The sequence below is a fragment of the Mobula birostris genome, chromosome 10 (genome assembly GCF_030028105.1).
Source record: "Mobula birostris isolate sMobBir1 chromosome 10, sMobBir1.hap1, whole genome shotgun sequence".
NCBI classification, from domain to species: Eukaryota; Metazoa; Chordata; class Chondrichthyes; order Myliobatiformes; family Myliobatidae; genus Mobula; species Mobula birostris.
The window spans coordinates 4504870-4526686 of record NC_092379.1 but is presented as its reverse complement, the minus strand read 5'-3'; the positions used below and the strand labels follow the sequence as shown (position 1 = coordinate 4526686).

At 56.3% G+C, this 21817-nt stretch overlaps 1 protein-coding gene across 1 annotated transcript; it reads right to left on the bottom strand.

The window, feature by feature from the left end:
• Positions 1–1478: 1478 nt before the first annotated feature.
• On the bottom strand, positions 1479–18509 carry polr1g (RNA polymerase I subunit G). The gene is made up of 3 exons (XM_072271124.1): positions 18486–18509; positions 15192–15430; positions 1479–6969 (listed from the first exon to the last, which is right to left on the bottom strand). Exons 1-3 carry the CDS (start codon positions 18507–18509, stop codon positions 6369–6371), a joined length of 864 nt encoding a protein of 287 aa, XP_072127225.1. The 3' UTR covers positions 1479–6368.
• Positions 18510–21817: the final 3308 nt, after the last annotated feature.

Sequence of the window (21817 nt, the reverse complement as noted above, 5' to 3'; positions counted from 1 at the left end):
TGCTGAGAGAACACACTGACGAATCTCAGTCCTGCCAATGTTAAGTATTATAATTACCTTTGGGCATAGAACATCGAAGAACACAGCACAGAAACAGGCCATTTGGCCCGCAGTGTTGTGCTGAACCAGCTAAAAAGCAAATCAAAAACACCCAAACGCTAATCACTCCTACCTACATGTCCCTATCCCTCCATCTTCCTCACATCCATGTGCCTATCCAAACGACTCTTAAAAGCCTCTAATGTATTTGCCTCTACCACCATACCAGGCAGCACATCCACCACTCTCTGAGTAAAAAACTTACCCCTTGAAACTCCCCTCCCCCCCCTTTTATTGCATGGCCCCTGATATTAGACATCTCAACCCTGGGGAACAGATACTCTCTGTCCACTCTGTCTATGCTTCTCATCATCTTATAAACCTCTATCAGATCTCCCCTCAGCCACCGTCACTGCAGAGAAAACAACCCAAGTTTACCCAGCCTCTCATGATAGCACATGCCCTCTAAACCAGGCAGCATCCTGGTAAACCTCTTCTGCACCCACATCCTTCCTCTCGTGGGGCGATGGGAGGCCTTGTGAGGGCTTCTCTGAAGGGAGGGCGGAAGAGGGATGAATGAAAAGCCAGTGGTCAAACCGGGTTTCCCCTCCCACCTCCTCTGGATCAGTTAGATGCTAGACTTGGTTTACGGTTCATTAGGAAAGGTAGTGGGGAGCAGTCACAGATGGCACGGCTAGGCAGCTGGTCGTGAAGCTGCCCCGCGGCCCCCAGAGATCCGCATTCTGCACGGACTTTCCCACCTCCTCCTGGTGCCTGGATTTCCCAGGTCCCCTGGGTTCCTCCCGCATCCCATCGAGGAGCTGGGGAGCTGAATGATTGCTGTAAATTGCCCCTTAGTGCAGGTGGAGGTAGAAAGAGATCAGAGGGGACTTGATGAGGGTGTATGCAAGAGGGAGTGGACCGCAGGGAAATATGAGGGGGACTGGGAGTGCTCCCCTGGGTGCCAATGTGTGAGGGAACCCGTGCCCCAGCTGGGGCAGGTCAGGACTTCCCCAGTACTATTTAAGTTTTGTTACTTGATCTTATCGGCTGATGGTTTGAAACAAAGAGCAGTTTTACATTGCACTGATTGAAAAGTTTTTCTCTGAAGTTTGTTGATAAACCAAGCTTTGTAAATAAATTATTAATTGGAGTGTCTTTGAGTTTATCTGATTAAAATATTGAACAATATACCTCCTGTCCTTTTATTAACTTTTCATCTCCTGGTCACTAACGCAGAGTAAAGATTCAAACACAACTGCTGCTACGTGGTATTCATCTCTCAGTTGATAATGCAGCTTCCTTCTCCCTCTGGCGACCGAGATCTCCCGCTGTCACGCAGTAACCTGTTCCCCCTGTTGGAATCAGTTGTTTTATATGCTTCAATAATTATTAGTTGAATTAATGTTTTTTTAAGCAATTGCAGTTCACTAACTTTTTTTAACGTGTTTATTTTTTACTATGTGTGGTGTTTGTCCCCGCCTACTGGCAGAAAAGCATACAGCAGTCAGATAACAGTTTTCATTGGTTAGGTGCTAGCACATGACACACATGCCGTGACTGTATGTCTTTTAATTGGCCCTTGTTGTCCTCAGGATCTTCCATTATCTCAAGTATAAAAGTGCAAAGTTTGCTGTCGTTGTCTTGGTTTCTCGTGCTCTTTCTCTGTTCCTTTGTTTGAACTTCAAACGAGCAATCATGAAGCAACATGTTTTCACTCCGAAAAGAACCTGGGACTGGAAAAATCACCAGATCCCACACTCCCTCTGACGTTCAGTATCACTCCCAATCCTCACAAGTGTTTATATCCGATTGCTCAGAACCCCACTTTAGCTTGTAGGTAACTCAGAACTCCTGACCGCCTCCACGGGTGCTAAATGTATTGCCGGCTTCGCTGATCTCTCCCCAGATGTTATTCTGATTCAGACTCACTGATCACATCGAAACGTACAGAGGAATGCGTCATTTGTGTTAACAGCCGACACAACCGAGGGATCCACAAGGCGTCAATTCAGCAAGCACACAATGCTTGACGGAACAACACAGGACACAACGACCAGCAAATCAAGCCCGTTTCGGCCTATCCACATACTTCCATCCAGCAGGCACTGCCTTCCGGCATTCCGGTGACTTGTAGACTTCCATCCGGCTGGCACTGGCTTCTGGACCTGCAGTGATTTGTGGCCTTACCACAGGCAAACCTCTGGCTTCCCCGGTGGCCTTCGAACTATATTGTTTGCCTGTTAACTATTTGTAGGATGCAAGGCAAGGACTCGGGGGCTGCCTTTAAATCTGAGAATGCCGTCCCTTTAGAACTGTGATGAGGAGGGTGGTGAATCTGTGGAATTCATTGTGGAGGCCAAGTTATTGGGTATATTTCAACCGAAAGTTGGTAGGTACTTAATTAGTAAAGGTGTCAAAGGTTACAGGGAGAATAGGGTTGGGGGGGTGGAATAATAGATCAGCCATGATGGAACTGTGGACCAGACTTGATGGGCTGAATGGCCTAATTCTGTTTTTATGTCTTAAAGGTCTTTGTACCTGCTTCCACCACTTCTGTTCCAAATGTCAAAGGTTACAGGGAGGAGGCAGGAGAGTGGGGTTGAGAGGGAAAATAAATCAGCCATGATGGAATGCTGGAGCACACTCGATGGGCTGAATGACCTAATTCCGCTCCTATGTCTTAAGGTTTTAATTTTCTTTGCAAGGCCAAGGGGGAATGTTTGCTGCAGTACAGTTCTTGCAGAGCTGAGGTATGGATCAATAAAGTATGACTATGACTACTACTATGAGTATTTTGTCCCGTCTCAGGACCAGGGAGCATTTTTAAGAAGACGGGTAACTCCATTTAAATGCACTACATATAGAGTGGTGTAGTGGTATACACCCCGGACCGTTCACCTCAAATGGTCCTGGGTTCGAATCCGGCCGGTTCCTTGCACAGTACCGTACTTGTCAACGTGGAGCAGTGAGCAAGTTTGTAAATCTGGAGGGAGCAAAGGAAGTTGGGAATGATGAGGGTGGAGTGCCATGGGAGGGGTGTGGGACAGGTGGTAGAGGAGTGCCAGGGATGGGTGCAGACACACCCAGCCTGAGACACCAGGCAGGGTCATTTGATTCCAAACAATTGGTTTATTGATCATTACAGAATGTCTCTCTGGTGCTTCCCGCTCCCTTCCTCTTTTCCCAACTCCCTGCCCCCTTCCCACTCTCAGTCCACAACAGAGGGTTTATTCATGACATGTGAGTGATGATTTTTTTTGTCAGCAGAACAATACACATAAAATAACCACAGAACTGTGCAAAGGTCTTAGGCACCTTAGCACGTGTGCTCTTTTTGTACCTCTCTCTCTCTCTCTCTATATATATATATATCTACATATAGGGGCAGAATTAGGTCATTTGGCCCATCAAGTCTGCTCTGCCATTTCAACATAACCGATCTATTTTCCCTTTCAGCCCCAGTTTCTGCCTTCTGCCCATATCCCTTCATGCCCTGACCATCAGGAATCTATCAGCCTCTGCACTAAATACCCCAATGTCTTGGCCTCCACAGCTGCCTGTGGCAAAGGATATCACAGATTCGCCACTCTCTGGCTGAATGTTTAAGTGCCTATGACTTTTGCACAGGACTGTAAGTCAGTGACAAACAAAACTTGCCTTATTTCTCTCTCTAGCATTTGTCCTCCTCCCCTGTCAGTGCTGCCATCCAGTGTTGGATTGGTGGAACGACAGGCTGGATTGTCAGGAACTGTCGCTCAGGGTATCGGGCCATGTGTGTGTTTTTCTGGCGTGACTGTTTTTATTTGCTCGCTATTTTGAATGTGCTGTGTACGTTTTGCACCCTGGCCACAGAGGAACACTTTTGTTCGGCTGTTTGAAGGATAATTAAATATTAATTGATTTGATCAGCCCATTCATTGATTTGGACAAACTGGGTAAGCCCCCAGCAGCGAGTGACCATGGACCACGTGAACATCGAGTGGACATGGACTCACAGTGAGTGACCACAGACCATGTGACACAGCAGTAGGATCAGCCTATCGAGCCTGCTCCTCCATCCCATCACGGCCGATTCATTTTCCCTCCTAAAGCCATTCTCCTGCCGTCTCTCCTTAACCTTTGATGCCCTGACTAATCAAGAACCTGTCAATCTCCACTCTAAATACACTCAATGACTTATCCTCCAAAGCCTCCCCAGTGGCAATGAATTCCACAGATTCACCACCCTCTGGCATAAGAAATTCCTCACCCCTGTTGTAAAAGGATGTCTCATTCTGAGGCAGTGCCCTCTGGCCCGAGACTGCCTCACTACAGGGAACACTGTGGGCTGGTGAGGGAAGCCATTACAAGCTTCTAACCTTTTTAGTTGTGGCTGGGTTTTTCTGGATGAGGAGTGTAGGTGTTGTCAGGCTTCCCAAGGCCTTCCAGGAGAATTCTGGCCACTGTGGACAACATTACAGTCTGTTTCCAGTAATATTTGGAGGCTATCAAAATGGAGGCCTGAGCAGGAATGCCCCAAAGTGGGCCCTGAGGCATCACAAAGCTCCCTCCACACTTTTGCAGTCAAAAAGTCATAGAGAAGTCCAACAGAGAAACAGGCCCTTCAGCCCACCTAGTCCATGCTGAAAACATTTAACCTGCTGACTCCCATTGACCTGCACTGGGACCATAGCCCTCCATATCCCTACCATCCAGTCAAAGACTCTCACAGCAGGGTTAGGTAATAAACCAGAAATATGTTGAAGTTCCTGTCCCAGCACAGGTTAAATAGTCAGGTGGCACACCCATCGCAGGACCGACAGTAGGAACACAGAGCAAAGCTCCAGCTTAAATTCTGTTCTGTGTAATGGGATGTGGTCTGAGCCACCCTGTGTAGGAGGGCAGAGAAGGAAACAAAACAGAACTGCTGTGAGCTCTCATCATCTGCAAACATTAAACAAAACAGAGTAAAGATTTGAATGGTTTGGGGAAAGGAGTGGGGCTAAGAGATTTGCTTCTTCATTTTTTGCTGGTCAAATGAACAGGATGTTTTATTTATCGAGCTACAGCTGGGAATAGGCTCTTCCGGCCCTTTGAAGCACGCTGCCCAGCATCCCAATTTCACCCCAAACTAATCACAGGGCAATTTACAATCTACTGTCCGGTGCGCCTTTGTACCCTGAACTACAAACACCTCGCAGGCAGCACTGGGAATTGCACCCAGGTTGCAGTTAAAGTGTTGTGCTAACCACCACACTATCGTGCCTCTCCAAATCTCATTCTACAAGAGTCTGAGGCACATACAGATAGCCAGGGTGCCTTAGGACTTCTGCACAGGACTGTATTTGTCAATGCAGAGTGGAGAGAGAGAGTTTGTAAATCTGCTGGCAGCACAGGATTTTGGGAATGGTGAGGGTGCAGCGCTGTTGGAGGGGTGAGGGACAGGTGGCAGAGGAGTGCCAGGGGCAGGTGCAGACACACCCAGCCCTGAGACACCAGGCAACGTCATTCAATTCCAAACAATTGGTTTATTGATCATTACAGAATGTCTCTCTGGTGCTTCCCTCTCCCTTCCCCTTTTCCCAACCATGATTCCCCTCTCCCTGCCCCCTTCCCACTCTCAGTCCACAATAGAGACCCAGATCAGAATCACATTATGTCATGAAGTTTTTTTTATGGCATCAGTATAGTGCAATAAACAAAATTACTACAGTGCTGTGCAAAATCCTTCGGCAACCTAGCTCTGTATATACACGCGTCTGTCTTGCACAGTTCTGTATGTAGGACCAAGAGCAAGGAGGGAGCCTTTAAAGCCAATGTTCTTCAGTGACCTCAGGCTCAGAAGGAAATTGGCCAAGGGCGCCCACAATCGATAACTTCCAAGGCATCCTCTCAATGCAGCGAGATTCCACTGACGTGCCACCTTCAATACACAAACCTGGGCAAGCAAGTTACGGACCAGGAGGCCATTCAGCCCTTTCCACTTGTTCTGTACCTTGGCACACAACCCTCGGTTTGAGGAAGTGTCCAGTCAGAGGTGCTGAAATCCCTTGATGCAGCTGGTGGGAGTCACTGGGGAGTAGAAGGCGATCATTTCCTGCAGCGGCCCGGCCACGAACGCTCACACCTGAGGATTTAACACTGAGCTTGAGGGTGTGTTCCTCCAGCAGGTGGCAGAGGTGCCACCCTCCACCTGATACAGGGGAGCACTGAAGCAAGATGGAAACAGGCTCTTCCAGGGGCTGGGTGGAGAGCGTCCCGGGACCGGTGCCTCCGCAACCCAATTGTCACAGGACGCCCCGTCCCCGGCAGGGCATTGCCCATCACCTGGGGCTCAAGTTGACCATTTATCTTTTATCCTTCTTTTTCTTCTTCTTCTTGTGCCTGTGTTCTGATTCATCAGGCCCAACCTCGAGGCTCTCCTCCGGGCACCTCTTCCGCTTTCTCGGCTGGCAATCCGTCTCCACGTCCGGCGTCTGGAAGGCTGCCTCCTCCTGCTTCTTCTTCTTCCTCTTTTTCCCGGAGTCGCACAGAGTTTCCGAATCCGTGGCTTGGCAGCCGGTTCCGAGCCCGCTGCTGGCCGGCTCCTCCCTCGCCCTCTTCTTCCTGCGCTTGGGCACCAGCTGCCGCTGCCTGGGCACCCACCCGGGCGGGCCCACCCCAAAGGGCTGGAACCGCAGCTTCAGGCCCGGCGGGATGCCGGGAGCGGGGCTGCTGGGGATGCAGCTCGGCTCGGAACCGCTGGCTGCCTCCTCCCAGTTCTCGTCGATGGTGATGCACCCGGCAAACTCGGGGCAGCGCTCTGTCTCGGCCCCTGCTTCCGAGGGGAGGACCAGGCAGACGTCGTCCGTGCCTCCCGTTGTGGCGAACACGTTGTAAACTTTGTCCTCGCAGATCTTAGACCTGAGTGATTGGAAACCAACCAACGGCACCTTCTTCCCAGAGAAACTGAAACAGAAAACCACAACAACAAACTTCTCTTTAGTTAGACAGACCATCAGATATAGGAGCAATATCAGGCCATTCAACCCATTGAATTTTCTCTATCGCCAGATCACTGCCTAATTAAAAAAGTCAATTCTCCAGCTTTCTACTCATAACCTTTTAACCAGCCTCACACCCAATCATTAACTTTTCTATCTCTGCCTTAATTATACACAGATTCAACACTCACTGTGCAAAAGTCTCAGACACATTTACATATCTAGAGTGCCTAAGACTTTTGCACAGTGCAGTATTTGTCAACGTGGAGTGGAGAGCGAGTTTGTAAATCTGATGGCAGCAAAGGATGTTGGGAATGGCGAGGGTGGAGGGGTGTGGGACAGGTGGCAGAGGACGAGTGCCAGGGTCGGCGGGGGTGTGGGTTGGTGCGTTTGAAGACACACCCAGCCCTGAGACACCAGGGAAGGTCATTTGATTCCAAACAATTGGTTTATTGATCATTACACAATGTCTCTCTGGTGCTTCCCTCTCCCTCCTCTCTTTCCCAACCATGATTCCCCTCTCCCTGCCCCCTTCCCACTCTCAGTCCACAATAGAGACTCAGATCAGAATCAGGTTATCATCACTCACATACATCATGAAATTTGTTTTTGTTGCCGCAGTACAGTGCAATACATAAAATTACTACAGTACTGTGCAAAAGTCTTAGGCACCCTAGTTATATCTCTGTGTCTAGGCCTTTGCACAATACTGGAACTCTCAATGCCCCACAATCCTTACAACTGCAATGCAGAAACAGGCCATTTAGCTCCAGGTCTGTACTAAGCACCGTAATCCTCACAGAAGGAGCCCCAACCTGGGTCCATGGATCCTGTGGATATTGGTCCATAGCATAAAACATGTCGGGAACCGCTGCTTTACAGAATCTCCTTTCTGGGGAGTGGGGGGACCTCTGCCCATTGCCAGCAATTCCCCGCCAGCACACACTGCAAATCTGCATGTTTCAGATGTGGGAAGGAACCAGAACGCTAAGGGGAAACCCACACACACACACAGATCCTGCAAACTCCACACAGACAGCACCTAAGGACAGGACTAAGCCTGGTTGCTGGTGCTGTGACTCTGCCAGTTGTACCTACTCAGCTGCGTCCAAACAAGCCCAAAGTTTGAAAATACACATGCTTTCAACTCAATGTTTTTATTACCCATATTAAAACTGCAGGCTGCCTGCCAGCAAGATCCAGCCTCGACATCGTTGGGGTCCACAGCAGTCTCGGTAAAGTGACAAACACAACAGTACAGGCCCTTCAGCCCACTATGTTGTGCTGACCCTGTAACCTACTCCAAGATCAATTTAACACTCCTCTCTCTCACATAACGCTGCATTTTTATATTCCTAATGTATTTGCCTGTACCAGCACCCGGCAGGGTGTTCCACGTACTCACTACCCTGTGTGAAAACGTATCTCTTAACATCCTGCCCTATACTTCCCTCAAATCACCTTAAAATTCTGCCAGCTTGCATTACCATTTCAACCCCGGGGAAAAAGCCTGTCTACTCGATCTGTGCCTCTCATCACCTTGTACACCTCCATCAAGTCACATCTCATCTTCCTTTGTGCCTGCGCTTGCTCAACCTTCCCTCATACGACGTGCTCTTCAATCCAGGCAGAATCCTGGTCAGTCTCCTCTGCACCCTGTCTAAAGCTTCCACATCCTTCCTGTAATGAGGTGACCAGAAGTGAGTGGTCCAACCAGGCTTTGACAGAGAAAGGGGGAGACGCTCGCCCCGAAGCGCGATGCCGTACACAATTGAATAACTGGTCCCAGCAGTTGAAAAGACAGCCAGTGCCCAGGAGCGACACGAGGGAACGAGCGACTGCGGAACAGGGCAGGGGGCTGACCAGGGCGGAGGAGAAAGATAACGATATTTCATGGACCAGGCACGGGGAGAGGAGGAGGAGACGGGGAATGGGGAGGGGGGGGGAAGAGAGGAGGAGGGGACCGGAGGGGGGGGGGGGAGTGGAGGAGGGGACCGGGGGTGGGGAGTGGAGGAGGGGACCGGGGGTGAGGGGGACTGGAGGAGGGGACCAGGGGTGGGGGAGAGTGGAGGAGGGGACCAGGGGTGGGGGAGAGTGGAGAGGAGGAAGGGACTGCGGGGGGAGGGGAGAGGGTGGGTTCACTGAGGGACTGGGGGTGGGGGGGGGGAAGAGAGGAGAAGGGGACCGGGGGTGGGGGGGGGAGTGGAGGAGGGGACCGGGGGTGGGGAGTGGAGGAGGGGAGGAGAGGACCGGGGGTGGGGGGTGGGGAGGGGACCGGGGGTGGTGGAGAGTGGAGGAGAGGAAGAAGGGACTGGGGAGGAGGGGAGAGGGCGGGTTCACTGAGGGACCAGGGGTGGGGGGGGGGAGAAAGGAAAGGAGGAAGGGACTGGGGGGGGAGGGGAGAGGGCGGGTTCACTGAGGGGACCGAGGGTGGGGGGGGGGGAGTGGAGGAGGGGGCCGGGGGTGGGGGGGAAGAGAGGAGGGGACCGGGGGTGGGGGGTGAGGAGTGGAGGGGAGGAGGGGGTGGGGAGAGGAGAAGGGAGAAGGGGGAGGGGTGGGGAGTGGGGAGAGGAGGAGGGGACCGGGGGTTGGGGGGGGAGAGGAGGAAGGGACTGGGGGGAGGAGGAGAGAGGGCGGGTTCACTGAGGGACCGGGGGTGGGGGGGAGTGGAGGGGGGACCGGGGGTTGGGGGGGGAGTGGAGGAGGGGACCGGGGATGGGGGGGAGAGGAGAGGACGAAGGGACTGGGGGGGGGAGGAGAGAGGGCGGGTTCACTGAGGGACCGGGGGTGGGGGGAGTGGAGGGGGGGACCGGGGGTTGGGGGGGAGAGGAGAGGACGAAGGGACTGGGGGGGGGAGGAGAGAGGGCGGGTTCACTGAGGGACCGGGGGTGGGGGGGGGAGTGGAGGAGGGGAGAGAAGGAGGAGGAGGGGACCGGGGTGGGGGGGAGAGGGCGGGTTCACTGAGGGAATGGGGGAGGGGGTGGGGGAGAGAAGGAGGAGGAGGGGACCGGGGGTGGGGGGTGGGGAGGGGACCGGGGGTGGTGGAGAGTGGAGGAGAGGAAGAAGGGACTGGGGAGGAGGGGAGAGGGCGGGTTCACTGAGGGACCAGGGGTGGGGGGGGGGAGAAAGGAAAGGAGGAAGGGACTGGGGGGGGGGAGGGGAGAGGGCGGGTTCACTGAGGGGACCGAGGGTGGGGGGGGGAGTGGAGGAGGGGGCCGGGGGTGGGGGGGGGGGAAGAGAGGAGAAGGGGACCGGGGGTGGGGGGGGAAGAGAGGAGGGGACCGGGGGTGGGGGGTGAGGAGTGGAGGGGAGGAAGGGGGTGGGGAGAGGAGAAGGGGAGGAAGGGGGTGGGGAGTGGGGAGAGGAGGAGGGGACCGGGGGTTGGGGGGGGAGAGGAGGAAGGGACTGGGGGGAGGAGGAGAGAGGGCGGGTTCACTGAGGGACCGGGGGTGGGGGGGAGTGGAGGGGGGGACCGGGGGTTGGGGGGGGAGTGGAGGAGGGGACCGGGGATGGGGGGGAGAGGAGAGGACGAAGGGACTGGGGGGGGAGGAGAGAGGGCGGGTTCACTGAGGGACCGGGGGTGGGGGGGAGTGGAGGGGGGGACCGGGGGTTGGGGGGGAGAGGAGAGGACGAAGGGACTGGGGGGGGAGGAGAGAGGGCGGGTTCACTGAGGGACCGGGGGTGGGGGGGGAGTGGAGGGGGGGACCGGGGGTTGGGGGGGGAGTGGAGGAGGGGACCGGGGATGGGGGGGAGAGGAGAGGACGAAGGGACTGGGGGGGGGAGGAGAGAGGGCGGGTTCACTGAGGGACCGGGGGTGGGGGGAGTGGAGGGGGGGACCGGGGGTTGGGGGGGAGAGGAGAGGACGAAGGGACTGGGGGGGGGGGGAGGAGAGAGGGCGGGTTCACTGAGGGACCGGGGGTGGGGGGGGGGAGTGGAGGAGGGGAGAGAAGGAGGAGGAGGGGACCGGGGTGGGGGGGAGAGGGCGGGTTCACTGAGGGAATGGGGGAGAGAAGGAGGAGGAGGGGACCGGGGGTGGGGGGTGGGGAGTGGAGGAGGGGACCGGGGGTGGGGGGGAGAGGAGGAGGGGAGGAAGGGACTGGGGGGGGAGGAGAGAGGGCGGGTTCACTGAGGGACCGGGGGTGGGGGGTGGGGAGTGGAGGAGGGGACCGGGGGTGGGGGGGGAGTGGAGGGGGGGACCAGGGGTTGGGGGGGGAGAGGAGGAAGGGACTGGGGGGAGGAGGAGAGAGGGCGGGTTCACTGAGGGACCGGGGGTGGGGGGTGGGGAGTGGAGGAGGGGACCGGGGATGGGGGGGAGAGGAGAGGACGAAGGGACTGGGGGGGGGAGGAGAGAGGGCGGGTTCACTGAGGGACCGGGGGTGGGGGGTGGGGAGTGGAGGAGGGGACCGGGGGTGGGGGGGGAGTGGAGGGGGGGACCGGGGGTTGGGGGGGGAGAGGAGGAAGGGACTGGGGGGGGGGAGGAGAGAGGGCGGGTTCACTGAGGGACCGGGGGTGGGGGGTGGGGAGTGGAGGAGGGGACCGGGGGTGGGGGGGGAGTGGAGGGGGGGACCGGGGGTTGGGGGGGGAGAGGAGGAAGGGACTGGGGGGAGGAGGAGAGAGGGCGGGTTCACTGAGGGACCGGGGGTGGGGGGTGGGGAGTGGAGGAGGGGACCGGGGATGGGGGGGAGAGGAGAGGACGAAGGGACTGGGGGGGGGAGGAGAGAGGGCGGGTTCACTGAGGGACCGGGGGTGGGGGGTGGGGAGTGGAGGAGGGGACCGGGGGTGGGGGGGGAGTGGAGGGGGGGACCGGGGGTTGGGCGGGGAGAGGAGGAAGGGACTGGGGGGAGGAGGAGAGAGGGCGGGTTCACTGAGGGACCGGGGGTGGGGGGGGAGTGGAGGGGGGGACCGGGGGTTGGGGGGGGAGAGGAGGAAGGGACTGGGGGGAGGAGGAGAGAGGGCGGGTTCACTGAGGGACCGGGGGTGGGGGGTGGGGAGTGGAGGAGGGGACCGGGGATGGGGGGGAGAGGAGAGGACGAAGGGACTGGGGGGGGGGAGGAGAGAGGGCGGGTTCACTGAGGGACCGGGGGTGGGGGGTGGGGAGTGGAGGAGGGGACCGGGGGTGGGGGGGGAGTGGAGGGGGGGGACCGGGGGTTGGGGGGGGAGAGGAGGAAGGGACTGGGGGGAGGAGGAGAGAGGGCGGGTTCACTGAGGGACCGGGGGTGGGCGGGGGAGTGGAGGAGGGGAGAGAAGGAGGAGGGGGGGACCGGGGTGGGGGGGAGAGGGCGGGTTCACTGAGGGACCGGGGGTGGGGGGTGGGGAGTGGAGGAGGGGACCGGGGGTGGGGGGGAGTGGAGGGGGGGACCGGGGGTTGGGGGGGAGAGGAGGAAGGGACTGGGGGGAGGAGGAGAGAGGGCGGGTTCACTGAGGGACCGGGGGTGGGGGGTGGGGAGTGGAGGAGGGGACCGGGGATGGGGGGGAGAGGAGAGGACGAAGGGACTGGGGGGGGGAGGAGAGAGGGCGGGTTCACTGAGGGACCGGGGGTGGGGGGTGGGGAGTGGAGGAGGGGACCGGGGGTGGGGGGGGAGTGGAGGGGGGGACCGGGGGTTGGGGGGGGAGAGGAGGAAGGGACTGGGGGGAGGAGGAGAGAGGGCGGGTTCACTGAGGGACCGGGGGTGGGGGGTGGGGAGTGGAGGAGGGGACCGGGGATGGGGGGGGAGAGGAGAGGACGAAGGGACTGGGGGGGGGGAGGAGAGAGGGCGGGTTCACTGAGGGACCGGGGGTGGGGGGTGGGGAGTGGAGGAGGGGACCGGGGGTGGGGGGGGAGTGGAGGGGGGGACCGGGGGTTGGGGGGGGAGAGGAGGAAGGGACTGGGGGGAGGAGGAGAGAGGGCGGGTTCACTGAGGGACCGGGGGTGGGGGGGAGTGGAGGGGGGGACCGGGGGTTGGGGGGGGAGAGGAGGAAGGGACTGGGGGGAGGAGGAGAGAGGGCGGGTTCACTGAGGGACCGGGGGTGGGGGGTGGGGAGTGGAGGAGGGGACCGGGGGTGGGGGGGGAGTGGAGGGGGGGACCGGGGGTTGGGGGGGGAGAGGAGGAAGGGACTGGGGGGAGGAGGAGAGAGGGCGGGTTCACTGAGGGACCGGGGGTGGGGGGTGGGGAGTGGAGGAGGGTACCGGGGGTGGGGGGGGAGTGGAGGGGGGGACCGGGGGTTGGGGGGGGAGAGGAGGAAGGGACTGGGGGGAGGAGGAGAGAGGGCGGGTTCACTGAGGGACCGGGGGTGGGCGGGGGAGTGGAGGAGGGGAGAGAAGGAGGAGGAGGGGACCGGGGTGGGGGGGAGAGGGCGGGTTCACTGAGGGACCGGGGGTGGGGGGTGGGGAGTGGAGGAGGGGACCGGGGGTGGGGGGGAGTGGAGGGGGGGACCGGGGTTGGGGGGGGAGAGGAGGAAGGGACTGGGGGGGGAGGAGAGAGGGCGGGTTCACTGAGGGACCGGGGGTGGGGGGGAGTGGAGGGGGGGACCGGGGGTTGGGGGGGGAGAGGAGGAAGGGACTGGGGGGAGGAGGAGAGAGGGCGGGTTCACTGAGGGACCGGGGGTGGGGGGTGGGGAGTGGAGGAGGGGACCGGGGGTGGGGGGGGAGTGGAGGGGGGGACCGGGGGTTGGGGGGGGAGAGGAGGAAGGGACTGGGGGGAGGAGGAGAGAGGGCGGGTTCACTGAGGGACCGGGGGTGGGGGGTGGAGGAGGGGACCGGGGGTGGGGGGGGAGTGGAGGGGGGGACCGGGGGTTGGGGGGGGAGAGGAGGAAGGGACTGGGGGGAGGAGGAGAGAGGGCGGGTTCACTGAGGGACCGGGGGTGGGGGGTGGGGAGTGGAGGAGGGGACCGGGGGTGGGGGGGGAGAGGAGGAAGGGACTGGGGGGAGGAGGAGAGAGGGCGGGTTCACTGAGGGACCGGGGGTGGGCGGGGGAGTGGAGGAGGGGAGAGAAGGAGGAGGAGGGGACCGGGGTGGGGGGGAGAGGGCGGGTTCACTGAGGGACCGGGGGTGGGGGGTGGGGAGTGGAGGAGGGGACCGGGGGTGGGGGGGGAGTGGAGGGGGGGACCGGGGGTTGGGGGGGGAGAGGAGGAAGGGACTGGGGGGAGGAGGAGAGAGGGCGGGTTCACTGAGGGACCGGGGTGGGGGGGAGTGGAGGGGGGGACCGGGGGTTGGGGGGGGAGAGGAGGAAGGGACTGGGGGGAGGAGGAGAGAGGGCGGGTTCACTGAGGGACCGGGGGTGGGCGGGGGAGTGGAGGAGGGGAGAGAAGGAGGAGGAGGGGACCGGGGTGGGGGGGAGAGGGCGGGTTCACTGAGGGACCGGGGGTGGGCGGGGGAGTGGAGGAGGGGAGAGAAGGAGGAGGAGGGGACCGGGGTGGGGGGGAGAGGGCGGGTTCACTGAGGGACCGGGGGTGGGGGGTGGGGAGTGGAGGAGGGGACCGGGGGTGGGGGGGGAGTGGAGGGGGGGACCGGGGGTTGGGGGGGGAGAGGAGGAAGGGACTGGGGGGAGGAGGAGAGAGGGCGGGTTCACTGAGGGACCGGGGGTGGGGGGTGGGGAGTGGAGGAGGGGACCGGGGGTGGGGGGGGAGTGGAGGGGGGGACCGGGGGTTGGGGGGGGAGAGGAGGAAGGGACTGGGGGGAGGAGGAGAGAGGGCGGGTTCACTGAGGGACCGGGGGTGGGGGGTGGGGAGTGGAGGAGGGGACCGGGGGTGGGGGGGGAGAGGAGGAAGGGACTGGGGGGAGGAGGAGAGAGGGCGGGTTCACTGAGGGACCGGGGGTGGGCGGGGGAGTGGAGGAGGGGAGAGAAGGAGGAGGAGGGGACCGGGGTGGGGGGGAGAGGGCGGGTTCACTGAGGGAATGGGGGAGGGGGTGGGGGAGAGAAGGAGGAGGAGGGGACCGGGGTGGGGGGGAGAGGGCGGGTTCACTGAGGGAATGGGGGAGGGGGTGGGGGAGAGAAGGAGGAGGAGGGGACCGGGGGTGGGGGGTGGGGAGTGGAGGAGGGGACCGGGGGTGGGGGGTGGGGAGTGGAGGAGGGGACCGGGGGTGGGGGGTGGGGAGTGGAGGAGGGGACCGGGGGTGGGGGGTGGGGAGTGGAGGAGGGGACCGGGGGTGGGGGGTGGGGAGTGGAGGAGGGGACCGGGGGTGGGGGGTCGGGGACGGTCCTCACTGACCTACGAGGCTCGAAGTCGGCGGGCGCTTTGATCAGCCACAGCTCCGAGGAGGGGTCGCGGATGCCCCGGGGCGCCACATGCGGACAGGCCTCGAACTCGGGCGGGCTCTCGAAGCCGCGCATCTCCCGGCCGCTCGGTCGGTCCGTCCGTCCCACTGCTTCCAGGACGCGCGTCACCAGCCCACGTGATCCGCCTGGGACCCACGCGTTCGACCTCTGACCTGAGACGGCCCAACCATCCTGCGAGAAACAGAACGTGGGTGGGGATAAACTTTAATCCTTTACACGCCGCCACAAATCCTACCTTTCAACCCCATGCAGTGAACAAATCTGGGAGTAAACTCCTATTAAACGACGTTGCTGTAAAACGTATGGGTTCTGCCGCAAGATGATGGCCCCTTCATCCATCCATGGATCCTGCCTCCCCCTACACTCCCAATGAGAATGTCCAAACCAGGCTCGTCCACCGATGAGCTGGGAGGGGAGAACACCCTCCTAATGCTCCTGAAAACCTCTCGGTTTTGCAAAACCGAATACAAACCAGCGAGAACGGAATGTGAAAGTGTGTAATACCACATCTTAATATATTTTATGCGAACTAATTTTTCAATGTATTTCTACATATAATGAAAATATGAATAATCCATTTCTGATAAAATGGTAAAATCCTTAAAGGGAAGTGGTCGGATCAATATTCAGTATTTCAGTATGCCGACAGTAATTGTAAATTTCAGGAACGGGGGCTCCCTTAAGACCATAAAATATAGGAGCAGAAGTAGGCCATTCGGCCCATCGAGTCTGCTTCGCCATTCAGTCATGGGCTGATCCAATTCTTCCAGTCACCCCCACTCCCCTGCCTTCTCCCCATACCCTTTGAGGATTGGTAACTTTGAGCCAGGTTCATGGACATCTGCACAAGTCTACATGTACATCAAGAAACATGAATTAAGACATAAAGTACAAACACAAGACATTCTGCAGATGCTGGAAGCCCTAAGCAACACACACACACAATGCTGGAGCAACTCAGCAGGTCAGGCAGCGTCTTTGGAGATGAATTGTCATTTCATGATGAGTGACCCCGGTCATTATCAATACCCTTCAGAGATTGTCTGCCTGGTGTCAGTGGTCACATAACCAGGACTTGTGATCTGCACCGGCTGCTCATACGACCATCCACCACCCGCTCCCATAACTTCACGTGACCCTGATTGGGGGCTAAGCAGATGCTACACCTTGTCCAAGAGTGACCTGAGGCTAGCGGAGGGAAAGAGCGCCTCACACCTCCTTTGGTAGAGACGTAGCTCTACTTCGTCACTCTGGGTAAACATATTCAGGATATAATGCCTTGGAAATTACATTTTTCCACCAGCACCATAGTACGTTACAAATATATCAAACATTGATCAGAATCAGTTTTATTATTGCTGACATGTTTGTCTTGTGGCAGTAGTACAGTGCAAAACATTTAAAAAATCTATAGATTACAATCAGAAATATATAAAGATAAGAAACAAGTGCAAAAAGAGAGCAAACTAGGAGGAGGAGGAGAAGATGGTGGCGCGACGCAGCGCGCACAGCTCTCCGGTGGAATGATATCGTATTTGTTAAATAGGGCACTGTGCACAATTCTGATTTGATGGAGACAGACGTGAGAAGCAGAAGAACATCTGGAGAAATTTCTGAAATGCCTGGTTCGCTGCCGCTGCTACTGTGCGATCGAGAATCTCCGGAGGAAAGGCCCCAGATCTTCGGCTTTGCCTACTGCTGGTGGCCGGGGCTGAGGTCGAAGCACTCAGCAGAGGTGGTGCTCGGTACTCAGTGTCGGAGGGCTGGTCGGAGGTTCGAAGTTTTCGGATGACTCAGAGTCGGACTGTGGTCGTGCATGGCAGGGAGAGTTTTCTTCCTTCTCCCATCTGCGTGAGATGTGGGACATTCGAGAGACTTTGAACTTTTTTACTGTGATCCTGGCCTGTTCTTCATCAAGTTATGGTATTGTTGCACTGTTGCAACTCTATGTTATAATTATGTGGTTTTGTTAGTTTTTCAGTCTTGGTTTGTCCTGTGTTTCTGTGATATCACACTGGAGGAATATTGCATCATTTCTTAATGCATGCATTACTAAATGGCAATAAAAGAGGACTGCGTGTCCTCATAATCTAATCTAATCTAATCTCACTAGTGTGGTAGTGTTCATGGACCGTTCAGAAATCAAACAGCAGTGGGAGAGAAGCTGTTCCTAAAACATTGAGTGTGAGTCTTCAGGCTTCTAAGGATTGTAGTGAAAGAGGCGTGGCCTGGATTGTGGGGATACACTTCAACTAACATATACATAATTTACATGAGTTAGTAAGCAAATGATAACATAACAACAATAGTAGAAATTTTTGCAGAGAAATTACATGCTTCAGGATTTTTCAGGTGGGTTCAAGAACCTGGTGGCAGTGAGGAGGAAGCTGTTGCTGAACCCTGAGGTGACGAGACAGCGTTGGGAAGAGGGCATGTCTGGGATGGTGGGGTCCCGAACGATGGAGCTTGTATTTCGAAGTTCAAAGTTTGGAGTAAAGTTATTATCAAAGTGCTTACTGTACATGTTACTGTGTACAGCCCAGAGGTTCATTTTACTATGACCATAATACCACATTTACCATATGATATATAGTATACCAGATAACATAATATATAGTATATTATATATATGGAGTGTCAGGGAGGGGTAGCACCTCTGGTGGGGGAACATGTCGCGTCCTTTTCAAGGTGGTTAGTCCACTTTTGGTCCCCACCTGGCACTCAGCTCTCACCTGTGGTTCCCCCGTAGCTGTTTGCATGCGACAGCGGCCACACCCCGGGCAACGGCTTCGACAAGCCGGCTAAACCAGGTGAGGGTAGCCGACGGGTCTCAAACCCTCGGTGAGATAGGGAGTTGTCTATCCCAGCATGTGAAGACAGACTCCGGCGGACTGAGCGGACGAGACCAGCAGAAGGTCCAACGGTCAAGAAGGCGGTCTCTGCGAGCGTCGTGGAACGTGTAGAGCAGGACAAGACACAGAAGAAGTCCTGGTCATCCATTGCGCCTAGTCCCATCTCCGGCTGTCTCGACTCTTGTCTTGCCACTGGATCCAGATGGGAATTGGGAAGAGAGAGTGAGGCTGACGCTATGCAACTCTCCCTCACTTAAATCCAAATCACGCGCTAGTCTCGACACCATCATAATGGTGTCGAGGTCCTCATCGACGTCAAGGATGGACGAACAACTCAACTAATATATAGTATAATATAATAATATATAGTATACCGCATAATATGGAATGTCTTCCATGATGAGAATGTCTCCGAGTTCATGGATGAAGTCACGTGCTTCATCCAGAAGCGCATCAACGATGTTGTCCCCCAGAAGTCGGTCAGGGTCTTCCTGAACCAGAAACCCTGGATCACGAGTTCCGTTCGAGCAGCACTTACTGTGTGACATAGAGCTTACATCGCTGGTGATCAGCTGGCGCTTAGGAAAAGCAGCTACGATCTGCGCAAGGCCATCAAGGCAGTGAAACAACAATACAGGGACAAGACTGAGTCAAGATTCACAACGAATAGCACACGGGACTTGTGGCAAGGGTTGCATACCATCGCAGACTTCAAGGCCAAACGTTGTGGTGTTGCCAACATCGCGGCCTCTCTCCCAGATGAGCTCGATCACTTTTACACTAAGTTCGATGTTGCTAACTCTGAGCCTCCGAGGAAAGTCACCTCTGTAACCTGGTCGTCTCTGAGGCTGAGGTACGCAGATGTTCCCAACGGGTGGACAGTCGCAAGGCTGCGGGACCGGACGACATCCTAGGGCAGGTACTCAGGATGTGTACAGCACAACTGGCAACTGTGTTTACTGACATTTTTAACCTCTCCCTCTCCCAGTGTAGAATTCCCTCCTTCTTCAAATTACCCGCCATTGTTCCTGTACCAAAAAAGACCAAGCTAACGTGACTGGTGTCCTGTCGCACTCACCTCAATAATAATCAAATCCACATCTGCAGCTTGCTACCACCCACACGACCCCCTATAATTCGCCTACTGACACAACCGATCGACAGACGATACATTAGCCACAGCTCTACACACCGTCCTTCCATTTCTGGGGAAGAAGAATGCTATGTGAGAATGCTGTTCTTGGACCACAGTTCATCATTCAACACCATAATTCTCTACAGGCTCAACGAGAAGCTCAGAGACCTCAGCCTTCACCCTGCCTTGTGTAGCTGGATCCTGGACTTCCTGTCAGATCACCGCAGGTGGTAAGAGTGGGCTCCCTCACCTCCGCCCCTCTGATCCTCAACACAGGAGCCCCTCAGGGCTGTGTCCTAAGCTCTCTCCTTTACTCTCTGTATACCCATGACTGTGTCACCACTCACAGCTCCTATCTGCTAATTAAATTTGCCGATTACACTACATTGATTGGCCTAATCTCAAACAATAATGAGGTGGTCTACAGGGAAGAAGTCATCTCTCTGACACAGTGGCGTCAAGAAAATAACCTCTTCCTCAATGTCACAAAAAACAAAGGAGCTGGTTGTGGATTACGGGAGGAATAGAGACGGGCTAATCCCTATTGACATCAATGAATCTGGGGTTGAGAGGGTAAACAGCTTCAAGTTCCTTGGCATCCATATCACCGAGGACCTCACGTGGTCTGTACACACCAGCTGTGTGGTGAAAAAGCACAACAGTGCCTGTTTCACCTCAGATGGTTGAGAAATTTTGGTATGGGCCCCCAGATTCTAAGAACTTTTCACAGGGGCACAATTGGGAGCATCCCGACTGGCTGCATCACTGCCTGGTATGGGAACAGAACTCCACAGAGAGCAGTGGGGACAGTCCTGCGCATCTGGAGATATGATTCAGGACAGTTACAAGGACAGGTGTGTAAAAAGGGCCCGTAGGATCATTGGGGACCCAAGACACCCCAACCACAAACTGTTCCAGCTGCTACCATCCGGGAAATGGTGCCGCAGCATAAAAGCCAGGACCAACAGGCTCCAGGACAGATTCTTCCACCAGGCCATCAGACTGAATAACTCACACTGATTTGAGTGTCCTCTATATTACATTGGCTGTTCTATTTATTATAAATTACTATGATCGCACATGGCACATTTAGACGGAGACTAATAAAGATTTTTACTCCTCATGTATGTGAAGGATGTAGGAAATAAAGTAAATTCAACTCAATAACATAGTACATAGTACCACATAATGCCACATTTTCTTGCAGGCATACTCAGTAAATCCAAGAACCGTAGTAGAATTAATGCAAGACTGCTCAAAACAGGACGGGCGAACAGCCAGCGCGCAGAAGACAACGAACTGTGCAAATACAAGAGAAAAAAAAAGTAATAAAACAAATAAATAAGTAAACAATTTGGAGAACCCGAGTTGAAGAGTCCTTGAAAGTGGGTCCATAGGTTGTGGGAACACTCCAGTGATTTTGCTATGGTTATTATTTGATGGGTTTATTGAGGATGCCCACAATAAAATGAATCTCAGGGTTGTACATGGTGACATATATGTACCTTGATAATAAATTTACTTTGAGCTTTGAAGTGAAGTTGTCTCCTCTGGTTCAGGAGCCTGATGGTTGAGGGGTAATAACTGTTCCTGAACCTGGTGGTGTGGGTCCTGAGGCTCCTGTACCTCCTTCCTGATGGTTGAGGGGTAATAACTGTTCCTGAACCTGGTGGTGTGGGTCCTGAGGCTCCTGTACCTCCTTCCTGATGGTTGAGGGGTAATAACTGTTCCTGAACCTGGTGGTGTGGGTCCTGAGGCTCCTGTACCTCCTTCCTAATGGTTGAGGGGTAATAAATGTTCCTGAACCTGGTGGTGTGGGCCCTGAGGCTCCTGTACCTCCTTCTTGATGGCAGCAGTGTGAAGAGAGCATGGCCAGGGTGGTGGACATCATCTCTTGTAGATGTCCTCGAAGGTGGGCGGTGCAGTACCTGCGATGGAGTTGACCGACTCCATCACTCCCTGTTGCCTCCTGTGCGATCGAGCCTCTGACACTTCTCTGTGGCGCTACCTCACCAGACCAAGTAACCTGCTGGAAGACAGAAACCTGGGACTGCTTACTTTAGACACTGGCGGTGTGAATCCAAAATTATGAGGGGTAGAGACAGGGTATATGCAAGCAGGCATTTGGGTGGGAACTACAACCAGAGGTCATGGGTTAAGGGTGAAGGGTGAAAAGTTGAAGGAGAACATGAGGGGAAACGTCTTCACTCAGAGAGCGGTGAGAGTGTGGAATGAGCTGCCAGCGTAAGTGGGGCACGCAGGCTGGATTTCAACGTTTAAGAGGGGTTTGGATAGGTACATGGATGGGAGGGGTGTGGAGGGCTGGTGCAGGTCGACAGGAGTAGGCAGTTTAAATGGTTTGGCATGGACTAGATGGGCTGAAGGGCCAGTTTCTGTGCTGTACTTTTCTGTGACTTCCTCTGGCAGGCGATCATCGCAAGTCTGTCGCCTCCCTTTGGACTTGGAGACGATTCAATGTGGCAGAACCCAGGTGAGGAGATGCGTGGGGCCGTTGCTGAGAAGCGAGGCAGGCCCGAGTCCCGATCCCTTTAAATGCCGTGCCGAATGGGG

Bases quoted from the DNA above. Each gene is read 5' to 3' on its own strand.
- polr1g (XM_072271124.1), bottom strand. From the start codon at position 18,509: ATGGAAGACATTCCATATTATGCG. The intron at 15,431-18,485 runs GTATACTATATA...TGTTTCTCGCAG, and splicing joins AAGACATTCCATATTATGCG to GATGGTTGGGCCGTCTCAGG. The intron at 6,970-15,191 runs GTCAGTGAGGAC...TTTCTGTTTCAG, and splicing joins GCCGACTTCGAGCCTCGTAG to TTTCTCTGGGAAGAAGGTGC.